General features: G+C 50.2%; 1 protein-coding gene across 1 annotated transcript; it reads right to left on the reverse strand.

Moving 5' to 3' along the window:
* Positions 1–8,977: 8,977 nt before the first annotated feature.
* On the reverse strand, positions 8,978–21,983 carry Slc6a1 (solute carrier family 6 member 1). Its single transcript, XM_038319787.1, has 14 exons — positions 21,746–21,983; positions 21,306–21,437; positions 21,094–21,194; positions 20,022–20,131; positions 18,896–19,028; positions 16,197–16,331; positions 15,941–16,044; positions 15,360–15,484; positions 13,556–13,668; positions 13,210–13,341; positions 12,181–12,283; positions 10,124–10,224; positions 9,542–9,709; positions 8,978–9,082 (listed from the first exon to the last, which is right to left on the reverse strand). Exons 1-14 carry the CDS (start codon positions 21,981–21,983, stop codon positions 8,978–8,980), a joined length of 1,800 nt encoding a protein of 599 aa, XP_038175715.1.
* Positions 21,984–23,188: the final 1,205 nt, after the last annotated feature.

Genomic DNA, 23,188 nt, shown 5'->3' on the forward strand with positions numbered 1-23,188 from the left:
ACCCATCTATCTACCACACATCCATCCAGCTACCACACGTCTATCCACTCACCAACCATCTACTGTCCGTCCATCCATCCATCCACCCATGAACTACCAACTCACCATCCATCCATCCATCCATCCATCCACCACCCATCCATCCACCATTCATCCATATATCTATCCACCCACAAACTACCAACCTATCATCCATGCATCCATCATCTATCCATTTGTTGAGCTCCTTCCGTGTGTCAGGCATTCTGTGGATATTTAGGCCATGGTAGTAATTTTAAAAAGTTCTTATCCCTCCCCCCGAACCTCAACCTCCTTTATTGTATGTTGGCAGAGACAGGAAAAGAAAGATTATTAAGAAAAGTATTAGAGCTAGGCACTGGTGGCACACACCCTTAATCCCAGCACTCGGGAGGCAGAGGCAGGTGGATCTCTGTGAGCTTGAGGCCAGCTTGTTCTGTGATGTTTTTGCTCTTTTGACTTTTTGGGGGGTCCCGCCACCCAGTTCCCAATAAATCACACATGGAGGCTCATTCTTAGTTATGAATGCCCAACCTTAGCTTAACTTGTTTCTTGTCAACTTTTCTTAACTTAAATTATTAAGTTTACTTAAATTATTAAGTTTACCAGATTACTTTTTGCCTGTAGGCTTTTATCTTTCTCTATTTCTGTATACCTTTCTTTCCTCCTTACTCCATGACTGGCTGGGTGACTGGGTGACCAGCCCCTGACATCCTCTATTCCTTGTTCTTATTTCCTCCCAGGTTTCTCCTTCTATTTATACTTCCTGCCTGCTGGCTCCACCTATCCTTGCTCCTGCCTCGCTATTGTCTGTTCATCTCTTTATTAGGACCATCAGGCATTTTAGACAGGCACAGTAACACAGCTTCACAAAGTCAAACAAATGCAGCAGAAACAAAAGTCACACACCTGAAAACAATATTGCCTAATACCAGCCTGGTCTTTAGAGCTAGGTATAGGACAGTTGGGAATACACAAAGAAATGGTCTTGAAAAGCAGAAAACAAACCAACAAAAGAAAATAGGAAAAATAAAGGGGGTAGGGAATAAAGGCATTAGCCACCAACCCGACAACCTGATTTCTAGCCCCAGACCCCACATGGTGGAAGGAGAAGGCTTCTACAAGCTATTCTCTGTCCTCTGATCATGCATTGAGGGGTATACATGCCCCCAAATAAACAAGTAAACACATAAATATAATTTAACAACTTAAAAATAAAGAAAATACAAAGTGGAAAGTAGTGAGTTGGCACATATCTTTAATCCCAGCACATGGAAGGCTGAAGCAGGAGGATTTTGTGTTTGAGGTTTGAGGCCGGCCTTGGCTACATAGTATGAATCTATATCAACAAACTACAAAGAAAACTCAGGGAGATGAGAGAGTGAGAGTGAGTGCAATTGTTTTGGTTTCAGTGATCGTGGGAGGTGTCTGTGAATGAGATGACTTTGAACAAAGAGCAAATGAAGGGAAGGGGGCAGCTGTGGCTATCAAGGGCAAAGAAGATCAAGAGGGAGAATCGGCAAGTGCCAAGGCTCACAACCCCACTGATGTGGAAAGCAAACGTCTTACTGCCCCCGTGACTTTGTTCCATGCCCCTTTGACTCTCTTGCCATCCTTCTGCTTGGGGTGGGTGAGGAACCATAGTTGTTCTTCTGCAGCTAAGTCATCCCTTGGCTCCCAGATTAGGTGGTTATTTCTGTAAGTCACTCTGAAATTTCTGTCTAAATCAAGGCCTCCTTGGTTACCCTGCATCCTCCAAGCATAGAGAACCCTGAGTGTATGGGTATGGAAAGCTAATGGGATAAAGAGATGGTTTATTTGCAAAGTCACATGAACAAAGGTCTGAGTGATATGCATGGAATAGAGAAAGACAGAAGTCAGACCAGTCTGTGGGACAGAGGAGGGAAATGGATTTGTATTCTAGATGCGGCTTGAGAAGTCACTAGAGGCTGAAATAGGGGCACAACATGAGCCAGTCTATTTTAAACTTACTCTAGTGCTATTGCACATGTTCTATAGTGGATGTGATGGTTTGAATGAGAATGACCCCCACAGACTCATTTGTTTGTATAGGTGGTCCCCAGTTAGTGGAACTGTTTGGGAAGAATCAAGAGATGTGGCCTTGTTGGAATAGGTATGCCCTGGTTGAAGGAAGTGTGTTACTGGGTGGTGGGCTTTGAAGTTTTAAAACCTGCCCCAGCCCAGTCTCTCTTTCTCTGAATGCAACTTGTAGATCAGATGTGAACTCCCAGCAACTGCTCCATGGCCACATCTGACTGCCACCATGTTCCCTGTCATGATGGTCACAGATTCATCCTCTGGAACCATAAGCAAGCCTCTAATTAAATTCTTTATTTTAAAATTTGCCTTGGTCATGGTGTTTCTTCACAGTAATAGATCAGTAACTAGGACAGTGGTCAAGTCTAGAGAGAGTATGTGAACCAAGAAGTCTTTTGTTTGGGGTCCAAAGGAGCAATGATGACTGTCTGGGCCATATTGAGGTGGTGTTCTTAACCTCTGCCCTGAGCAGTCAAATAGACCTGCCTTGGATGGTCTCAGTCCATCTCATACATTCGGTACCTTTTCATGCGCCTCTGCTCCCCTACATGAAGGATTAATACTCAAAATGAGAGCAAGTAGGCACAACCATGGGAAGACCCATGCTTGGAAGGATGCTAAGATTACTTGATAAGCTGGTGGCCTGATCTGTGGCCTTTGCTGTTTGCCTGCCCCAGTGTCATGGGAACCCATCAGAGATGACCACTCAGCAGACAGAATTTATAGCCAATTGAAAGTCTTTTTTCTGGGTGACTGGGACGACACTCAGGTATTCTAGATCCAAGTGTAGCTCCAAGTGTTTAGAGTAAGGGCTTTGCTACAGGAGGTTTTGCACAAGCAAGCAGCTAAATAGAAGCTAAGTGATTAGCTGGAGGGGGAGGTTTCACAAGCGGACAATTTAATTAAGTAAGATAAATTAGCTAGGTTATCTTGACCTTGGGCTCCTAGAATAGAGTTGGGCAATTTTCCACAGAATCCTCCATTAATTCTAGTTAAACTTGAAATGCCCTCAGCAAGAATACAAGATGGAGGAACTTCTGCAACTATCTTTCCCTGTCCTGTTGGCAGAGGCTGCTTATTTGCTCCCAGCTGCCCAGACTCAAAATCACCACACAGAAACTGTATTAATGAAATCACTGTTTGGCCTATTAGCTCTAGCTTCTTATTGGCTAGTTCTTACATCTTAAATTAACCCATTTCTATTATTTTATATTTTACCATGAGGCTCATGGTTTACCGGCAAAATTCTGGTGCATCTGTCTCCTGCGGCAGCTCCATGGTATCTCCCTGACTCTGCCTACTCTCTCCTCCTCTATCTGCTTGGAATTCCTACTTTGCCCTATTTTGCTAAGCCAATGGAAGAAACACCTTTATTCATTAACCTATAAAAGCAACACGTAGACAGAAGGGCTTCCCACAGCACTACCCCACCAGCATCCAAGTTCTGACTTCTCTAGAAACTGGGCTCTCTTCTGACTCTTAGTTCATGTGTGTGGGTACTACTGATCCATTCCATTGCTTAAGAGGTGGCCAGATGGCCATTCAAACATTCTGTCTGCTCGGTCATATTTAACAAATGATATCTAGGATAGATGTGTATCCCAAATGGGCCTCAGAGCTGAGACACATAACTTAGGGACAAGATATACACTACAAGTAGTATGTAAACCTGCTCTTTCATCATTAACCATACAGATAGTCTGATAATCTTATAATTGGGGGGCAGGAGGCAGAGAGAGAGAGAGAGAGAGAGAGACTGAGGATGAGGAGATCGAGAGAGAGAGAGAGAGAGATGAGGAGAGAGAGAGAGAGAGAGAGAGAGAGAGAGAGAGAGAGGGAGGGAGGGAGAGACTGAGACTCTGATTTCTGATGTCACCCTTTGAGCCCCTGAATCCAGCTATGCCTGAGGTCATCTCTTTTGCTTTAGACAGTTTGCATGAAAGGTTCTGTCAGTTTCTTAGCAAGTAGCAAACTCCCTGTGAGCATTTCAGAAGAGGGGCCTGTTGCTTTTCTCCATGTTTTTTTTTTTTAAATCTTATCTTCATATTTAATGTTCAAGTAAACGGCCATCAGCAGTACCCAAGTGCTTGCATTCAGTCATTCAGACCAAATCCCAGGCCCAGTGAATGACTCTCTGCAGCAGCCAGGCTCCCCTATGGGACATCAATGCACACTCCAGGCTCCCCTAGGGGACATCAAAGTACACTGCATTCTCCTGAAATAATTCAAGCCTCCAATAGGATTTAGAAACCTTTGAAGGGTCTTCCCAACCCAGAGCCCTCCAACCTCTTTCCACCACCCCTCCCCCAGAAGTTGAAAGGAGAGAAGCTGCCAGAGTCAACCCAGACCACCGTGGTCAGGGAGACCCAGTTGAGGAAAGTCACTATGATCCTGCTTAAAGGCTGCAACTGATTTCCTCTGAAGTCTGAGCTGGTCTCACTGTGACTGGAGGGAAGTCAGAAACACTACAGTCAGCTGCAGACAAGCCCCAGGGTGGGGCAGGGGTGCCGGAAGCCCTCCCCTAAGTAGGTTGTTTCCTTAATTTAGTCCTTTCTTTGCTCTTCAAAAGGGAAATTCCATTCTCTTCTGAAGTGCCCACAAGGCTTGCCTCTCCATCACTTTGGAGAAGAACCAGGAGTAGCATCAAAAAGTCCTGATGCATTTCATGGAGATGGGGAGAGGGAGCTGAATTGACAGGTTAGTGCTCCATGGCCTTAGGCAGCCACCAGCCTCACCTCAGCCTGGCAGGTAACTGGTGCTCACAATTATTTGTGGAGAGACAAAACAACTCAGTGCAATGTGTGTCCCTAAACTGGATCCTAAAGTCACTATCAGGTACACTTTAGGGATGGTCAGGGAAGCCGGGTGTGAGCTAGGGATTAGACAATCTCATTATGGCCATGCATAGTTCCCTGCATGCCCTTGGTTTTAAGAGGGAAACCCAAACATCAGCAAGTCATTCTCAAATGGCTTAGCAATTGGTCACCTCATCCATGCCATGTTGCATGAGCTGGGGCTGCCTACCCAGAACGCCTCTGCCCACACTCTAGAGGGTGCCAGGCGGGAGCCCAGGCTTCTTTTCTGTCACCTGTTCTGGTATATAACAGCTCTGGCTCTCACCAGTGCCAGGCAACTCTGTCTGCTGTCTGTGAGTGACAGGAGGCTAGGTCTTCCTGTGTGGGTCAGCTCTCTGTGCTGGTGTGGAGCCCATGAGACCCCACCTGAAACCACATCCAAGAACGAAGGGGGAAAGTGCCTAGTGACTTCTAGCTCCTAAGGGGGCCGGCCTCAGACCAGCGCCATTTCATCCCACCTGTTGTGAGGGTGCTCACGGTGGGTAATCAAAGCCCCTCACCTCAGAGTGACCTGGAATAAGACAGGCAGGAACAGGACAGCAGAGGATAGGAAGGGGGATACGGAGGGAGGGAGGAGAGGAGAAGAGAGGAGCTTCCTAGGCAAAGGGAGGTGAATCCACAGGTGCAGGTGGGAGTAGGCAGGGGTCAGAGGTCAATTTGAAGGCACCAATTCTCTCATTTCATCATGTAGGTTTTGGAAACTGAATTCTGCATCTCATCAGCCCAATTCATGCGTCTTTGAGGGTCATCTTTTAGGGTTCAAAGCAGGTTCTTGGTTCCAATGGAGAGAAACCTTTCGTGGCTCTCAGAGACCGGGATGACAGAGGGCTGGATGCACTTGCCTGCCTTGTATGGTTTTTTGAGCCTCGTTCTGCACCCACCCATAGAGTGCAGTGACGTTATACGTTGGTGGGGCAGCTGGAGGCAGTATGCCAAGAGGTGACAAGGACTGTGGAGAATAGTCCCTCTGGTCACTCGAGCCCCCCCCCCCCCCATTTGAAGCTCTTATTTCCCAACCCTTCTCACAATTATCCAAGGACTATATCCCTTAGTAAGCCTCTTGTTCCGTGTTAGTCATAGACATTTCTCAGCCCAGACTGATTTGATTGACAGAAGGAGGGAAGAAGAAGGAAGCAGGGGTGGGGTGGAGTAGAGTCAGAGAATATGGCAAGCCTACAGCTGTTGCGCCTGCGCCCTGGGTGAAGCATGGCTGGGAGTCCAGTCTAGCTATTCTATTTTTTTTTTTTTTTGGTTTTTCGAGACAGGGTTTCCCTGTAGTTTCTAGAGCCTGTCCTGGAACTAGCTCTTGTAGACCAGGCTGGCCTCGAACTCAGAGATCTGCCTGCCTCTGCCTCCCGAGTGCTGGGATTAAAGGCGTGCGCCACCGCCGCCCGGCGCAGTCTAGCTATTCTTGCAACATCTCTGCCAAACTCACAGTTTTTTTCTAAATGCGATTTAAAAATTACAAGAAAGAAAGGAAGGAAGGAAGGAAGGAAGGAAGGAAGGAAGGAAGGAAGGAAGGAAAAGAAAGAAAGAATACACAAATTAAAAACAGAAAAAGAAAAGAGAACTATCTCCCAGAGTCTCTAGCATTTGAACTCTTGGTGCCCAGCTGGTAGTGCTGCTTGGGGAAGTTTAGGTGGTACAAACTTACTGGAGGAGGTGCTCACTGGGGGATGGCTCGCTGGAGGAGGTGCTCACTGGGGGATGGGCTTTGGGAGTAAACAGCCTTGCCTACTACAGTTTGCACCCTCTGCTTTGTGATTGTGGTTCAAGATGTCAGCCTTAGCTTCCCACTCCTGCACCCTGCCTGCTGCTTCCCCACCATGCTGGACTCGTATTCCTCTGAAACCATAAGTCCCATAACCCTTTTCTTCTGAAGTTGTCTTGGTCATGGCCACAGCGAAAGAAAAGTAACTAATACAGTGAATATCATAGAACCTTTATTATTTTTCTTCTAAATTCTTAGAAACTTACACAACGCCCGTGCTCTAGTTGTGATATCATTTATAGACATTTAAAACACATCTTCATGTATAAATATTTTACATTTGGTCCATAGAACAGATAATTTTACTAAATAATACTGTAAATTTTTTTAAAACAGGCTCTGTATATAGTCTGAATAGTCATATATTACATATACTTTTTATATAGAGATAAATTTACTTGGTGTCTGAGAATAAATCCTTATTGCAAAAAAGCATATATGATAATACAATTATCTTTTTCCCTCTGGGCAAAAACTAAAAAAGAAAAGTTACACATAGTCACAGTTCTCACAGTAATTGTACGATCTTTAATGTTGTGCTCTATAAGGTAAGTTTGGGTGGAAATCGGGGGATTTCTTGCCAAACATCTCAGAGGTGCTTACACACATGAAATATACTGCATTTATCTCAGAAAGACTCGTTCTCAGTTTCACATCTAAGAACAACAAGCAGCAAGAAGGAAATGTCCTGCCCTCATCCTAAAGGGCTTCATACACAGGCGGGGGAGGGACGGGGACACAAGACACAGTGGAGGGTCCTTGCATGCCACACCCTGGACTCCGAGGACAGACACCTGTTCAAGCAGAGTCTCCACCGGGCAGGCAGACTCCTTAATCACGTGACCCCTTTACAGGTGTCCTCGAGCTGGTCGATTGCCTACACAGTATCACACGGGACGCTAAATGCCACATGTGAGGAGGGGTGTGCATGTGTGTGCTTTTCTATGTGCACACGTGTTTGCATTCTCTACAGTGTGCTTAATGTTCTGAGGGAGACAGCTTATTGCAAGAAACTGGTGTGCTGGTCACTTTTGGATGAGAATGACAAGAGATTCAAAGAAAAACCCACGGTCACAGTTATTCACCAGAGTTATTAAGGGTTAGTCATAAACACAGTTTGTGAGCTATCGAGCTAAGGCGCTACAGGACAAGACATACGATTTGCTACATGGGAGCCCATCCTCTCGGCAGAGGGGAGAGGCTGAGCTGCTGGAGCTTTCCAGAAACTGTCTCCACTGGCTTCACCTACACAGAGCCCAAGGCCAGAAGGGGCGTGTGACCTTTCCCTTTGGAGCAGATTAACAAGGGAAGCTCAGTGTTGGGGTAGGGTGGGCAGAGCCTCTGGATAAACCCTCCTCCATCAGCGGTCATCGGCATCTGAGGAGTTTTCAGAAAGGTGAGGAGGGACGGCAGAACTGAGTGGCAGTGACAATCGAAGAGGGAAACCAGGGCCAGCTGGATCCGTCCTGATTTAGACAGAACCTTCACCTTGGTTTCCTTGGCCATTGTTTGTGCAAAACTGGGCAGCTCAGAAGGACCACAGTTCCCACTTGGGGAAAGTCCTGGAATGGTGACCAAAAAAAAAAAAAAAAAAGGGCAATTGTGCTTGTGGCTTTTTTTCTAAAATTCTCCTCAGCACACAGGGCCCTTCTGGGTAGGCTGCTGCTGTTAATGTCACCTGGGGAGGTGGGACAAAAGACACTGAGCTGCCCGGGTCACAGGGTCACAGGGACAGAGGACCCTCTCCGCATGGCTCCGAGGTGTCTGTCTAGGGGTGGATCTGTGAAGCTGCCTCGGGAAGGAGAAATTGAGAAGGAAAGAGACTGGCTCCCAGGGGGCACGAACAAAATGCCGTAGCCCTGGTCCATGACAAGTTCAGAGCCAAGGTGGACAGGAATGTCTGGATAACAGTCTATGGTTGGGGCATAGGACAACAGTCTGAATATGACTACAAGCCAGGAGTGTGTGACCTCAGCTGTCACCCTCTCTGGTAGCATAAAAATGAGCTACTGTGGCAGTTACAAAGGCCAGCCACCTGCTCCTGTTGTGGGGCCTGAGGGAAAAGTCACCAGGCCTCTGTGGAAGCCCCCAGGGGTGGATGGCCATGCAGGGTCCACCCAGGGCAGACTGTCCCCCATCTCCCCTCTCTGCATGGTGATGGTGTCTGGACCCGCCCCTTGAGGTAGGTGGAGACAGAGAGTATCTTCAGTCTTCAAGGGGTGTGGGTACTGCCAGGCCAGGGTGCCAGTGCTGGGGTGATGAGGGAGCTGCACCCCTAGATGTAGGCCTCCTTGCTGGCTGAGCTGCCAGCCTGCGGCTGCTCAGGACCATTCTCGGGGCGCACAATGTCTTCACTGGGCTGGATCATGACCTGGAGGCGCTGCGGGCAGGGTGGTGGTAAGGCTCCGTGCAGTGGGGACCAGCCCCTTCCACCTCTCTTCCTTCACTAAACCCAGCTCCAGTCTCCTCACTAGAGAGCCAAAAGTCCCACACCGGTGGAGGATATCTGGCTAGAACACCGTGCTCTCTTCTGCATGACCCAGAAGCTCCACACTGGTCCCCTGACGCCACACTGACCTCCCTCCAGCTTACCTCAGGGCATTTTGATCCCTTAACCTTTGTACAAACTTCCCAACCTATGCTCCTAAGAATATTCTTTCTGCTTCTACCACTTAGTCTGGCTTATCTTCAGGCTTCCAGGGGGCCACCCTAATCCTCCTCCACCCAGGCAGGTTCCCAGTGACTCAGAGGTGTACTCTGTCACTCTAAATGACATTGACTTGCTGACTTGAGTTTTCCCAAGTAGAGCCTGAGCCCCCCAAGTTGCAGAAGGGCTTACCTGCTTTAGAGAGCCCTTTAGGGTGAGGAACATGTAAGCCATGTACCCGGGGATGAGCACCATGGAGGACAGGGCCATGAGCCAGCCCACACCCTGGCCCCACTTGGGGAACACATAGCTCCCCATGGTAAGCGGTGTCATCTGGACAGCGCTGAAGAGAAACACGCCCTGTGGATGGGGAAGGGCATGACAGTCAGTCCCTAGGGCTGGACCCAGCAAGGCCCTACATCCACCCTAGCTATCCTGACACTGTAGGCGAGGCATTAAGGCAGAATCCCCTTTCTGGAAAAACCCTGGAGAGGGAACCCCTGCCTGCAGACTAGCAGTTAGTGTACTGAAGACCTCTCCAGGACACCATGAACTTATACAGGGCGCAATGGCTCAGTCCTTATCTCAAGGACCCGGGGTGCCCCTGCCAGGGCTCTCAGGACCTCAGTGTCCCTCCAGGAGGGAATGAGACTTTCTGAGGAAGAGAAGCTTCTGTGCGTTAGGAACCTGGACTCCTGGTTAGCCTGAGCTGGGTGAGCTCGGTTCTCTCTTGGTGACTCAGGGCGATGGTGGCTAGTCAAGCCCCATCCTTACCGCCACAATGATGGGTGTGAAAAAGGACCAGCACAGCTTCCACCAGATGCAGGGTCTGGAGCCCACCATCTCCTGGATGTTGTCGTAGAATCGGTTGACACCTGTGACATGGGAGTAAGAGCAGAAGTCAGGGGAGAGCTTCCAGGACCCTGTGGTCTAGGACCCCATTAGACCACCTCTTTCAGGTGTGGCCGTGAGCAAACCCCTCACTTCTTTAAACCCCAGTGTCCTTGTTTCTTATGTGGGACACATGCTTTGGTTTTATTCAATTGTATAGCACTGCAATATGAAATAGGAGGATACACAAAGACAGGCCTGACTGTTGCCCCACCCACAGACACCTGCTCCAACGATGCCCTCAGTGGCTTTGCCGGGGCACATTTACCCATGGTGGTCTTACTGTGAGAAACTGATTGTGAAGAAAGTCCAAATTTAGTAAATCAATGATAATAAAAATCCAGAGCCCTCAGAAGGGAGCAGGTCCCTGCTCACTGTGGAAATCCAAAGAGCAGAAAGACCCATCAGGAGGGAAGAGGGCAGAGTGTGGGGAGAGGGTGATGGGGGCAGGTGGAGGAGGGGGGGGGACAGTGCTGGGCTCTTCCAGAAGGCACATCCTGCTGAGAGAGTTGGCATTTGGGAAGGACATTCTTCGATTTCTGGGCTCCTAGACAGTCATTTGGAGAATTTTGGTCCCGCAAGAAACAAATAACTTAGATTTTTCCCTTTGTGTTTTGTCTTAAAATAGTTCACAGCTGGAATCATACATAGTCTTGCAGTCATTAAGCCCATGGCTTAAAAATTGTATAGTTTTTCAGATAAAATTTCTTTTTCTTTTTTTCCATATTTATTTATTTTGTTTGTGAGTCGTGAGGCACAGGTGGAGGTCAGAGGACAACTTGGGGGAGTCTCTTATCTCATCCCACAGGTGGGTTCCTGGGCTTGAACTCAGGTGGCCAGACTTGGTGGCAAGTGTTTTGAGGCATCTTGCCAGCCCGCTAATAAAATTTCGGACCAATCTTTTTATCCTCCAATTTATGAAATCATGATGACTTGCATTTTATTTTTTAAGATTTATTTATTTTTATCATATGTGTATTAGCGTTCGTCTACATGTATGCTGCACCATACTCGTGCCGTGTCCATACAGGCCAGAAGAAGAAACTGGGTTCCTGGAACAGGAGGTTGTGAGACTGCATGAGGGGAGGGTGCGGGAACTGAACCCAGATCCTCTGTAAGAGCAGCAAGTGCTTTGAACCTCTGAGCCATCTCTGCAGCCCCTGGCTTGCATTTTAAATGAGTGTATGCAGCTGTCCCAGTCACACTTCTAAACAGGGTAGCTAGCACCTGTGTTAACTAAGCTTGTGGAAGTGTTACAAAGGCAAAATAGAGGGTTAGTAGTCAACATATCATTAATGAACAATGATTGGATGGATGGATGATGGATGATGGATGGATGATGGATGATGGATGGATGATGGATGGTGAATGGATGGATGGATGGATGATGGGTGGATGGATGATGGATGGATGGATAGATGATGGATGGATGATGGATGATGGATGATGGATGGTGGGTGGATGGATGGATGGATGGATGGATAATGGATGGATGATGGATGGATGGATGATGGATGATGGATGAATGGATGATGGATGGATGGATGATGGGTGGATGATGGATGGATGGATGGATGGATGATGGGTGGATGGATGATGGATGAATGGATGATGGATGGATGGATGGATGATGGGTGGATGATGGAAGGATGGATGATGGATGATGGATGATGGGTGGATGGATGATGGGTGGATGATGGAAGGATGGATGATGGATGATGGATGATGGGTGGATGGATGATGGGTGGATGATGGAAGGATGGATGATGGGTGGATGGATGATGGGTGGATGATGGAAGGATGGATGATGGATGATGGATGATGGGTGGATGGATGATGGATGGATGGATGATGGGTGGATGATGGGTGGATGGTTGATGGATGGATGATGGGTGGATGGATGATGGGTGGATAAATCAATGAAGAGGGCTGGTTCTCACCATAAAACCAGGAAATGGAGACACACTCAAAGAAAACCAGGAACAGCAGGCTCATGCCACTGGCAGAGTAATAATCAAAAAGCTTGAAGACATAAATGCCCCCCTGAAAGAGACAAAGGGATGAAGTGCAGACATAGTTCCATCTCCGTACACACACACACACACACACACACACACACACACACACACACACACACCGCCCCAAGAGCCCAGAGAGGCAGGGATTAGGCACTGCAGCAAGGCAGCTTGAGGGCAAAGTAAAGCAAGCACCTAGGGTCTGTGGCTGCTCACTGTCTAGGTGGAAGGGGAAGATGCCCCATTGGACTTTCGGTATGTCTGGAAAGCAGCTGAGCCATCACCAGCATGCATCAGTGATTCTTCTTTCCTGCTTTAACCCTCTCCTGACTCACTCAACACAATAGGCAGAGCTATGCTTCAAATCAAATCTAATCGCAAAGCCTACTAGGTCTGGTTTGACAACCCTGTCCACCTTCCCACTGTCTGCCTCCACCACAAGAGCCTCCTCTTGTCCCTCCAGCTCCCCAGATGCATTCCTACTGCAGGGCCTTTGTGCCCATTCATCCTGTTTTCCTAAGATTCCCCTCCCCAACCCAGCACTGACCCTGCCTCATCTCTTAAGACTCAGCTCAAGGGTAACTTGTTTAGAGAGACCTCTCCCAGCTACCTTGTCTGAGGTAGACCCCCACCCCGACCCCTGCTGGCCACTCTTGATCCTACTATCCATTTCTCTTCTGCTCAGAAAGAAGCTAATGTCTGTTAGTTATGACTCATAAAAAACAACCCCCTAGAAAGCCAACATGACAACGTCCATCACGATAACAGCTGAATCCAGGGTTCATGCTATCCCACAGCAGGTGTGCACAGCATTTCTCTCTGAGATTAACAGAAGGGAGTTGGCACAGGTCCCTGTTAAAGTTCCACTTCCAACTTAACTCTGACTCCTTTCTGTGATCATTTGCAAGCTCATTCTCCCAAAATCTGAGGTATGTCAGATGCTGGTCAGCTTACCTGGGTGATGTTAGAGAGGCCAATCAGGTAGGACACGACACACACAGCAGCAATGAAGAGTTCACGGCGATTGCGGAGGAGCCTGGGGTACTCGTCCACCAGGGCGGTGATGAAGCCCTCCACGGTACAGAACTTGTTGGGGGAAGGATAAGGTCAGCCGCCTGCGGCATCCAGCCTCTACCCACCCACCCATTCAAAACCTGGCCTTGTAAGGGAAGACAGAAGGCCTATAGCCAGTCAGCAGGGCTAGGACTGTCTGGGGTCAGGCCCTCCAGGCACTGAGGGGGCTAACCAAGACCAGGCTGGTCCTGATGGGGAGTCCTTGTGGTGCTGTTGGGGGGCTCACCTGGCTGTCAATGCCCAGCATCAGCAGCATGGAGAAAAAGAGGATAGCCCAGAGGGGAGAGATGGGCAGCTGTGTCACAGCCTCGGGGTATGCCAAAAATGCCAGTCCAGGGCCTTATGAGGGCAAAACGGAGGGAAGAAAGAGAGACTGAGTGCCACCAGCACACCCAGCACACTGGGACACCTGGCACATCTGGCACACCTGACAATCCAGCACACACACCCAGCACACCCAGCACATTGGGACACCTGGCACACCTGGTAATCCAGCACACACACACAGCACACACACACACACACACAGCACACCTAGCACACTGGGACACCTGGCACACCTGGTAATCCAGCACACACACACACACACACACACACACAGCACACACAGCACACTGGGACACCTGGCACACCTGACAATCCAGCACACACACACACACACATACATACATACACAGCACACACAGCACACTGGGACACCTGGCACACCTGACAATCCAGCACACACACCCAGCACACACGCACAAACACACACAAACACACACAGCACACTGGGACACCTGGCACACCTGACAATCCAGCACACACACCCAGCACACACGCACAAACACACACAAACACACACAGCACACTGGGACACCTGGCACACCTGACAATCCAGCACACACACACACATACACACACACACACAGCACACTGGGACACCTGGCACACCTGACAATCCAGCACACACACACACACACAGCACACTGGGACACCTGGCACACCTGACAATCCAGCACACACACACACACACAGCACACTGGGACACCTGGCACACCTGACAATCCAGCACACACACAGCATATCAGGCACACGCCCTACACCATCATTTGCTCATTGTGATCTCAGCTCATCCTTTGGGTAACCCTTGTGTGTGCACTGTTCTCCCTTAGGAAGCAATGAGAGTCAGCACTGAGAGGGAAGATGGACAGGTGGTACAGAGCTGTGGACGACCTTCAGCGAGAGACCATGGGACCTGGCCAGTGGCAGGGACAGTGTGGGTGTGGAGAGGCTGAATGGAGACACATGAAGGAGGCAGGTGGAGGGCAGACGCTAGATGCATGAGCTTGTGGAGCATGGGAGAGGCTAGGAGGAGGCTGGGGCCGTGGGGAGTGGGGGAGGCTAGGAGGAGGCTGAGGCTGTGGAGAGTGGGGGAGGGTAGGAGGAGGCTGGGGCTTTTGTTTTGCGTAGGACAGCTGAACCCTTCATGAGGTGGGAAGCTATAGGGTGAAGCAGATGTGTGATGTCTGTCTGGGACCTGGGGGAGTGTAGGTCTGGAGACCTCGGAGGGGATGTCTGAGACTTCAGGAGCAACCTCCTGTGAGGTTACTGCGATCTTCCTAGGTGTGGTTCTGGGGTAGAGGGGAAGCCAAAGACTGGGAGTTCTAGGAAAGTGAGCATGGAGGAGGGGAGTTCCCTGTAGGTGAGACAGGAACCTCAGCAGAGAGCATGACCAACCCACTTCCCCAAGGGACAAGCCACATCGCCTCCCTGAACCTCAGGGGCTTTTGCCAGGTACACACTCCCTCCTGCTGTGGCTTGTCTTAGGCAAAAGGGAAAAGGCGCTGAGGGTCTTCCTGGCTTTGGCACTGGTGACCATGGGAGCAGAGTGGGTACAACCTACATAGTGCCAATGTTTTTAGATCAATGACCAAGTCTAGCCTGAAGAGCTTTGTATCCTGGAGGTGACCACGTCCCTGGTGGACCCGCAGGCATCCTCGTGACAACACACGCCGTCACGGCAAGCCCGGCCTTCCCCAAGGGCTAACCTGAAGCAGCCACATCAGCAATGGATCTCTTGGTGACGTGAGCCATGAAGCCCACGATGGAGAAGATGACGAAGCCGGCGAACATGCTGGTGCAGGAGTTGATGCAGCAAACGATGATGGAGTCCCTGAAGGGCAGGAGGGCCCGTGAGGTACGTGGTGGGGAAGCCCGTGAGGTGGGGGGGCTGACTACAGGATGATGGGACCAGAGGGCAGTGACCTCTGAGGGAAGGGAAGAAGGTTCTAGAAGAGAAACTACAAGGTCTGGTGGTCCTAGAAGGGCAATTTCAGAGCAAGACAGGAAGGACAGGGTAGGAAGGAAGCGGCCACCTAAGAGGGCAAGGAGGGACCTAATATGCAAAGAGCCAGGGCAAGTATGAAATACAGAAGGTATGGCCTCGGGTCTTGGGTTCCACAAGAAACGGCCTCCAATGTGTGACAAGAGTTCCCGGAGACAGGCCTGAATTACTAGGTTAGGCAAGGAGGCAGAGAGGTTGGGCCGTAGCCTCAATGTGCCTCTCTCCCAGGAAGGCGCAATGATGGGCGTGGTCAGGAAGGAAGCGTCTGGACCCGCCCCCTCACACCTGTACACATTGTTGTGGAAAGAGTTGTAGCTTCCGAGAGCGATCAGGGACCCCAGGCCCAGCCCGTAGGAGAAGAAGATCTGGGTGGCTGCGTCGAGCCACACCTGTGGGCAGAGGATCAGAACGTCAGAACCGATGAAGTACAGAATCACCATCGCTGCTCGCCTACCCAGGAGTTCTCAGCTCAGGTACTTAAGGGCTGCAGTGTGCTCTTGATCCCGCGGACCAGGTGGGGTCGGTGGGGCGAGGCGCTCACCTCCGAATCCGATAACTTGCGGAAATTGGGCGTGATGTAGAAGAGGATGCCCTCCTTGGCCCCAGGCAGCGTCACTCCGCGGAAGAACAGGATGATGAGCATGATGTAGGGGTACGTGGCAGAGAAGTAGACCACCTAGGAGCAAAACAGCACCAGATCGATAGATTCCTCCTCTGGGAGCCTCAACCTATCCGGATTCCTAGCCTGCGAGGCGTACCCGCCTTTCTGAAGCCCCTCCATGGAGTCTGCACCACTATCTCAGTGCCGGCTACCTGATTCCTGTCTTCTCTTCTTCCTCCCTCTGTCCCTCCTCCTCCTCTTAGGTGTACGAGGCTAGTACCTGTCTGTGGCTAAGAGTGAGATACCACCCTTCTGTGAGAGACACTTCTCCACCCTCCACCTCCTGCCAGAGGCCACACCCCATGCTTGGAATTCCCTGTGAAGCTCAGGGCTGGCTTCGAACTCACAGTGATCCCCCTGCCTCCTCGTTCTCAGTGTTTGGGTTACAGGAGTGAGCTCTAATTTTTAATCTTGTTGTTTGGGTTTTTTGTTTGCTTGTGTGATTGTTTTTCTTTGAGACAAGATCACATTATGTAGTCCTGGCTGGCCTGGAATTCTGAGAACCACCTACCTCTGCCACTGGAGTGCTGAGATTAGGGATGTGTGCCACCATATCCAGCCCCCTACCTCTATTTTTTTACTTTTTATTTCTACATTATCCAAGTTACACATATGATAGCAGGGAAAGTTTAAAGTCCATGTGGACACACACACAAGGTTCCATAGACAGCTCCTAGCAGTTACGCGAGGGACAGGTCACACATGGTTGACATCTCTGTTTTTCCAATGCTTAGAGCATTCAGTGGACTCTGTAGATGTCGGACAATTATGTAACATTGCAGTTCTTCACTTTTTCTGTGTGGCTGACCACATGTCCTTGCAAAAAGGGCTCAAATGACTGTGTCACCTCTTCGACGTGTGTGAAGCTAAAACACCTTCCAGCTCAGTTCCTAAAAACTGCCTCACTGTCTCAGGAAGAAGATGATCTTTAGTTACAGAAGGTCCTTTGGGCAGTGCCAGCCCCCTCTATGGCTTTCCAGCTATACAGGGATCTAAACACAACACTGAATCCGTCTATATACAATTTTTTTAATTTGAAAAAGTGTTATTTCATGCTTGGGGAAACTTCCAGACATGCAATTACTAAATCTAAATCAACTTTTCCTAGCTTGCAACTTACATTGCTTTAGAAACTTCTGGAAATGGAACTGCAGCTAGCAGGGCATGGTGGCCTCTATGCTGAGCAGAGATGTTTAAACTTTGTCTTCTGTCTAAGAAACTGGTTTGTGCACTGAGCTCTTTGCAATCTTGATTGCCCCCAAGTCTGATGTGATTCCCGCATTGGGGATGGTGAGTATGGGTAGATTCTGAGTTACCTTCGTCCCTCTTATTGGACTCTGAGATCCCTCAGTATTAGAAAAAGTAGCCACAAACCATGAAAACAAAAAAAAAAAAACCAACTTAAAAAAGAGCACCCATCATCACTAGAACCAGCAGGCTGTGTAACTTTGGGTAATTTCTTACCTTCTCTGAGCCTTGTTTTTGTTTGTCTAGCAAATGGGTGTGATTTTCAAACCCAGTGAGCAAAGGGACTGGTTGAATGAGGACACAGGCCATGCCTAATATATTTCCTGTCTGTACTTCTCTATTCTCCATGCTTAGCAGGAGGCTGAGCACACAGTAGGTGTTCAATAGAAACTTGCTGAAGGACAGACAGATGGGTCAACATCCCCAATTGATACAGTAAGGAGGCTCCCTACTCTATGTCCCTGATAAGTAACCAGAATTCTGAGCACCCCTCCCCACCACCAATGGTTATAACTGCTGTTAAACACGGAGTTTCCACATAGAAGGTATTGGCCGGCATTCTGCATAGATGGTCCCACAGCTACTAATGGATGAGGGGACGGAAGCTCAGAGGGGTCTTGGGACTTGTCCCACTCCACACAGCTGTTCCCTGGGGAGCTGAGGTTCTAACTCTTCTCCGAAGCCCTGAACAAAGCCCCCACTCTTCTGCTTCCTGGAGGTACCTGGAAGCACCTGAAAACCTGCCTCCTGGAGATAGATGATGAGTCTCCTGACTCCAGCACAGGATTTGAGGACCTGGTGAGTCCCAGGGCCTACAAGACTGCAGCACAAGTGTGCACCACCTCTGCTCCCTTTAGACCAAAATCAGGAGTAAGTCAGCTAGCCCTGTCTCCACATTCTCCAACAGGACTCGAGACCAGCTGTCCTCCTGAGCCAGCATCCAGATGGCTCCAGCCAGATGACCCAGCCTGATCCCCGTCTGCACTTGTGTAAATGAGAAGGACAGGACAAACACCCTCCACAATGTTGGAGATCCTGACAGGTGCCGATGAACCACCGGGTATGTGTTATTTCACAGGAGAAAAATGAGTTTCAGGGGGACAGACTGACACACCCATGGTCACAGAGCTAGCGATGGCTCCATCAAGCCCAGTGGCATCTATGACTCTGGTACTGGCTCGTCTCATTTCACAAGACTGTACTGAGGCACAGAGAGCTAAAGTTAGATGGAGCTTGTAGATGAGCCCTGGTCCAGCACACCTCCTCCTGTAGAACTGTCCCCTCTCCTGTGTGTCCCCATTATGCACACACACACACACACACTTTCCTACCTTTCCAGTCCAACCAACACCTTTCCAGATGCAGAAATACACAAGCACCCAGGCAATGGCCAGCGTGATGGCTAGTGGCCAGCGGATCTGTCCTGGTTTGTCCAGCCCATCCGTCATCTGGTGCATGTTGCGCCTGGGGACAGAGGAAGGAGGAAAGGGTCACACGAGGCCAGCAGGAGGTGAGTGACCAGGGCTCCGACACAGATCACACCTTCCCCAGGGGTTCTGGTGACACCAAAACCTTGTAATTTGGACAGGGACCTTGGAGCCATGACACTCACCCTGGAGACTGTCCAGCAGGAGCAGGACGACTTGGGTCAACTGTGATTCCTGGGCTACTGCTCCTTCACCTCTACTCTGCTCTACCCAGGTTCATGGGATCCTCCTCAATCCCAAGTAGGACCATGTGGTCACTCTCCTGCCTGAGACCTTGTAGCACACAGGTCTTGTCTGGAGAACAGATGACTGAGCCCTCTCAAGCTCCACAGCTTGTCCTTGCTTCTCAGCACGGTCCCTCACTGGCACCTTCTGCAGCTGCTCCCCTCACTGAGTCAGCACACACACGCCTTCTTTTGTCCCCCTGACTCCCCCATTCCACCTGTTATAGTGAGCAGCAACATCCTCCTGCGGGCTGGTCCAGGGCATCTCCCCTACCCTGTATATCCTCCTACCAGTACAGATCATCTGAGGTTGTCAATGCCTCTTGGCATGCTCAGGTCTTTAATTACCCTGGCACACAACAGGTGTTCAGGAAACATTCAGGGATGAATAGCTGAAGGAAAAGCCACATTACCTGCTGCCACGCTCTGGCACAATCTCCCCAGCCCTTTGCTGACATACACTAGCACACCCTCCCCAGTCCCCCGCTAACACCCACTGGCACACCCTCCCCAGCTCCCTGCAGACACCCACTGGCACACCCTCCCCAGCTCCCTGCTGACACCCACAGACACACCCTCCCCAGCTCCCTGCTGACACCCACAGACACACCCTCCCCAGGCCCCTGCTGCCACAACTGACACAACCTCCCCAGCCCCCTGCTGACACCCACTGCCACACCCTCCACAGCCCCCTGCAGACACCCACTGGCACACCCTCCCCAGCCCTGTGCCCAGTCCCCACTCACTCCCAGAACTCCACCACAGCGCTAGTCATGTTGGTGGTATTGACCAGGCTATAGTTGGAGAAGCAGCGGTCAGTGTTCCAGGGGTTGTCACACTGTTTCCATGGTAGGGTCTGTAAGGGCAGAGTCACAGACAGATCCCACTAAGCCCCTGGGGCCGGCCAGAGGGGACTCCCCTCCCCCTGCCCACCCACATCACCCCTTGTACCTGTGCACAGCCATTCCCCCCCTTCCTAACAGCTTTCAGAGGCAGGTGGACAAGATCACGCCACCCAAATGTGACCCCCCCACACCAAGAACAAGCTTCCAGGCTACACTGTGTCCACGGGGTGACCAGAGCAGACTGGGTCTGTCCCATGTGTAGCCTGGCTCTAGGCTCTTCACACAGGACTTATGGGGGTGAGTTTCCCTTTCTATATCCTTCCTCTTCCTAGTCAGACACAGACCATGTAAAATTCGCTGCTGTTCCTTGCACAGTTCAGCAGCATGAAACAACATGAAGCACACACAATTGTGCAGCACCACTTTCTAGAAACGCCATCTCCTCTGCTCACTAATTCCCCATCCTCCCGGCTCCCTCATGATGCCTCTGCCTCTTGGAGTCTGACCACTTGAAGGACCGCATGCCGGTAGAATCACACAGCATCTGTTCTCTGTGATGACCTTATTGTCTTACAAAACATGCTGCTCTAATAATATGGCATAGGCCCCAGAGTTTCTGAGACTGCTTTTGCTTCTTTGGACTCAGAGACAGAACTGCTGGATCACGTTTATAAACGAGAGCAGTGAGGGCTCAGAGAAGTGACAGCTCATTCATTCCTGAAGATGCACAGCTGGCAGAGAGTAGAGTCAGCATTCAGACCCATGCCTGAATCTGAGTCCATACAAAATGTGCCAGCGGATCCAACCGTGGGATGCCTGAGTGCTAGACTGAGGTTGTTAGTGTGGCTGGCCACGGATGATGCTATAGGAGACACGCCATACCCCTCATTTAAGGACTGACCCATGGAGCACACTGGGGACTCCCACAGCCTACGTAGGCCTTGAGCACTGTGATCAGCCTACAGCCACTCACTGTGGTGAAGGAGTTGTACAGGTAATAGATGGCCCAAGAGATGATGACAATGTAGTAGATGTTCAGCCAGAAGGACAGCACAGCCGCAGCGAGGCCCACGCCTGGGGTGGAACACACACAGCACATGCTCAGATATGGATTCAAGGCTTCCTCTTCCCTGAGGACCTTGGTTGAGGCCACTCCACCTGCCCAGCACCACCCCCCACACTCACCCTTGAACATGGGAGCCAGCTTCCACACGCCCAGGCCCCCAATGGAGGTGTACTGGCCTAGAGAGCATTCCAGAAGGAAGAGAGGAACACCCGCAAAGATGAGCGTCAGGAAATATGGGATCAAGAAGGCCCCTGGAGAAGAGACATAATTATGGCCCTGAGTCTCCCCCAGCAGCTTTAGGCTCCCACACACCATTCCCTTGTGTCCCACCCAGAAAGTATCACCCAGGGCCAAAGACATTCCTTCATTCCAAGTGCACCCCAGCCCTGCAAGAAACAGATGCTTCTGACATCACTGCCACAGACAACTGTAACTGGGGACTCTTAATTAGAGGACAAGAGGTGATAAACAGGATCTGTTCTAAAAGCTCCTCCCTTCCCTAAAGGCAGACCCAAAAGATGCAAAGACCTGGCCCCAAGGTCACCAGGCGGCCACCTACCACCACCATTTTTCCCGCAGAGGTAAGGGAACCTCCACACGTTGCCCAGCCCTATGGCGTAGCCCACGCAGGACATGAGGAAGTCGAAGCGACCCTTCCATGTGTCCCGGTCAGGGAGGTCCCCGGCCTTCTTCTGCACCTTGACCACCAAGGTTTTGGGCTTGTCGCTGGTCACAGGGGCCTCGCTGACCTCAGTAGAGATCTGCCCATCAGCCACCTTGCTGTTGTCAGACGCCATGTCTCGAAACACGAACTTGGCAGCAGGGGTCCTGGTTGGTGGGCGTGTGAAGTCAGCTCCGGTCCACGTGGACAGCAGCTTTGCAGCCTGGGGACATTGTAGGAGGACAGAGCGGGTTACAAAGAAAGGGCAGGGGACCCTGAAGGTGCTTTGAGTTCTAATCACCATCCACTTTACCATGTCGGGGCTGTGCAGCTTTATCTAATTGCTTTGATCTCTCTGTGCTCTGTTCTAGCTTTTTAAAGCAAGGACAGCAGCGCACCTCTCAATGGACTGTTGAGAGGGAGTGCAAAAGAAGCCATGTTTGGTGGAACACTAGACTGAGGGTGGAGGGTCACGATGAGGGCAGCCTGCGATATACAGTGAAGATCAAAAAAGCAAACAGAAAGAAAAAGAAACTTGTTTGTAACCAACTGAGTACATAGTGCTTAGTACTACGACAACACTCCAGTGTTAGTGTGGTGTGTGTGTGTGTGTGTTTGTGTGTGTGTGCAGGTATACATGTGCGTGTATGTGTGTTCCTTTGTGGGGCAGATGTCAACCTTGGGTCCATTTTTCCTGAGACAGTGTGTGTCTCTTGCTTGGGATTGAACTCAGGGATTCAGGCTGGTTCTGAGTCCAAGTACTTTACTGAGTCATCTCCATGATTGCTCTGAGCTTCAGTTTCCCCATCTGTAGAATGGGGCCCATCTCCTGTGCTCCAGAGGGTTGCTTATCTTACCTGATGGCTCTCTGCAGTGGGTCCTCTCCTGAAGGCTCCCTCTGCAGAGCCTGCAGAATAGAGTTGGGAGACAGTCAGGGAGGTGAATGGGCAGGCTAGGCCAAAGGGCTCTGGACTGTTGGCAGGGAGCAACAGGCAAGGGGGAAGCAGCTGAGACGCAGGCTGTGCGTGTGACTGCAGGGCGTCCCCAGCAGGGTGACCACAGTGAGTCCATGCAGCTCAAAACTGGCCCATAGATGCAGAGACATGCAGGGTAGGCTGTGTTAGGAGGACAGCTGTGGCGATGGGCAGGGTGTTCCATAATTTAATTGGGGGAAAAGAGGAATCAGGGTATGTCAATGCTCAGGGCCTCCTGAGTGTCAGGAACTGGGCTGTTAATTTCTTTTCTTTTTTTAATATACAAAATTACAGTTTACTCCAGCTGATACCTTTCTCCATCCTCCATATAAACTTGCAGAAGTGTTATAAAAATGATGCCAGAGCA

This window comes from Arvicola amphibius, chromosome 2 (assembly GCF_903992535.2).
Source record: "Arvicola amphibius chromosome 2, mArvAmp1.2, whole genome shotgun sequence".
Taxonomy (NCBI): domain Eukaryota; kingdom Metazoa; phylum Chordata; class Mammalia; order Rodentia; family Cricetidae; genus Arvicola; species Arvicola amphibius.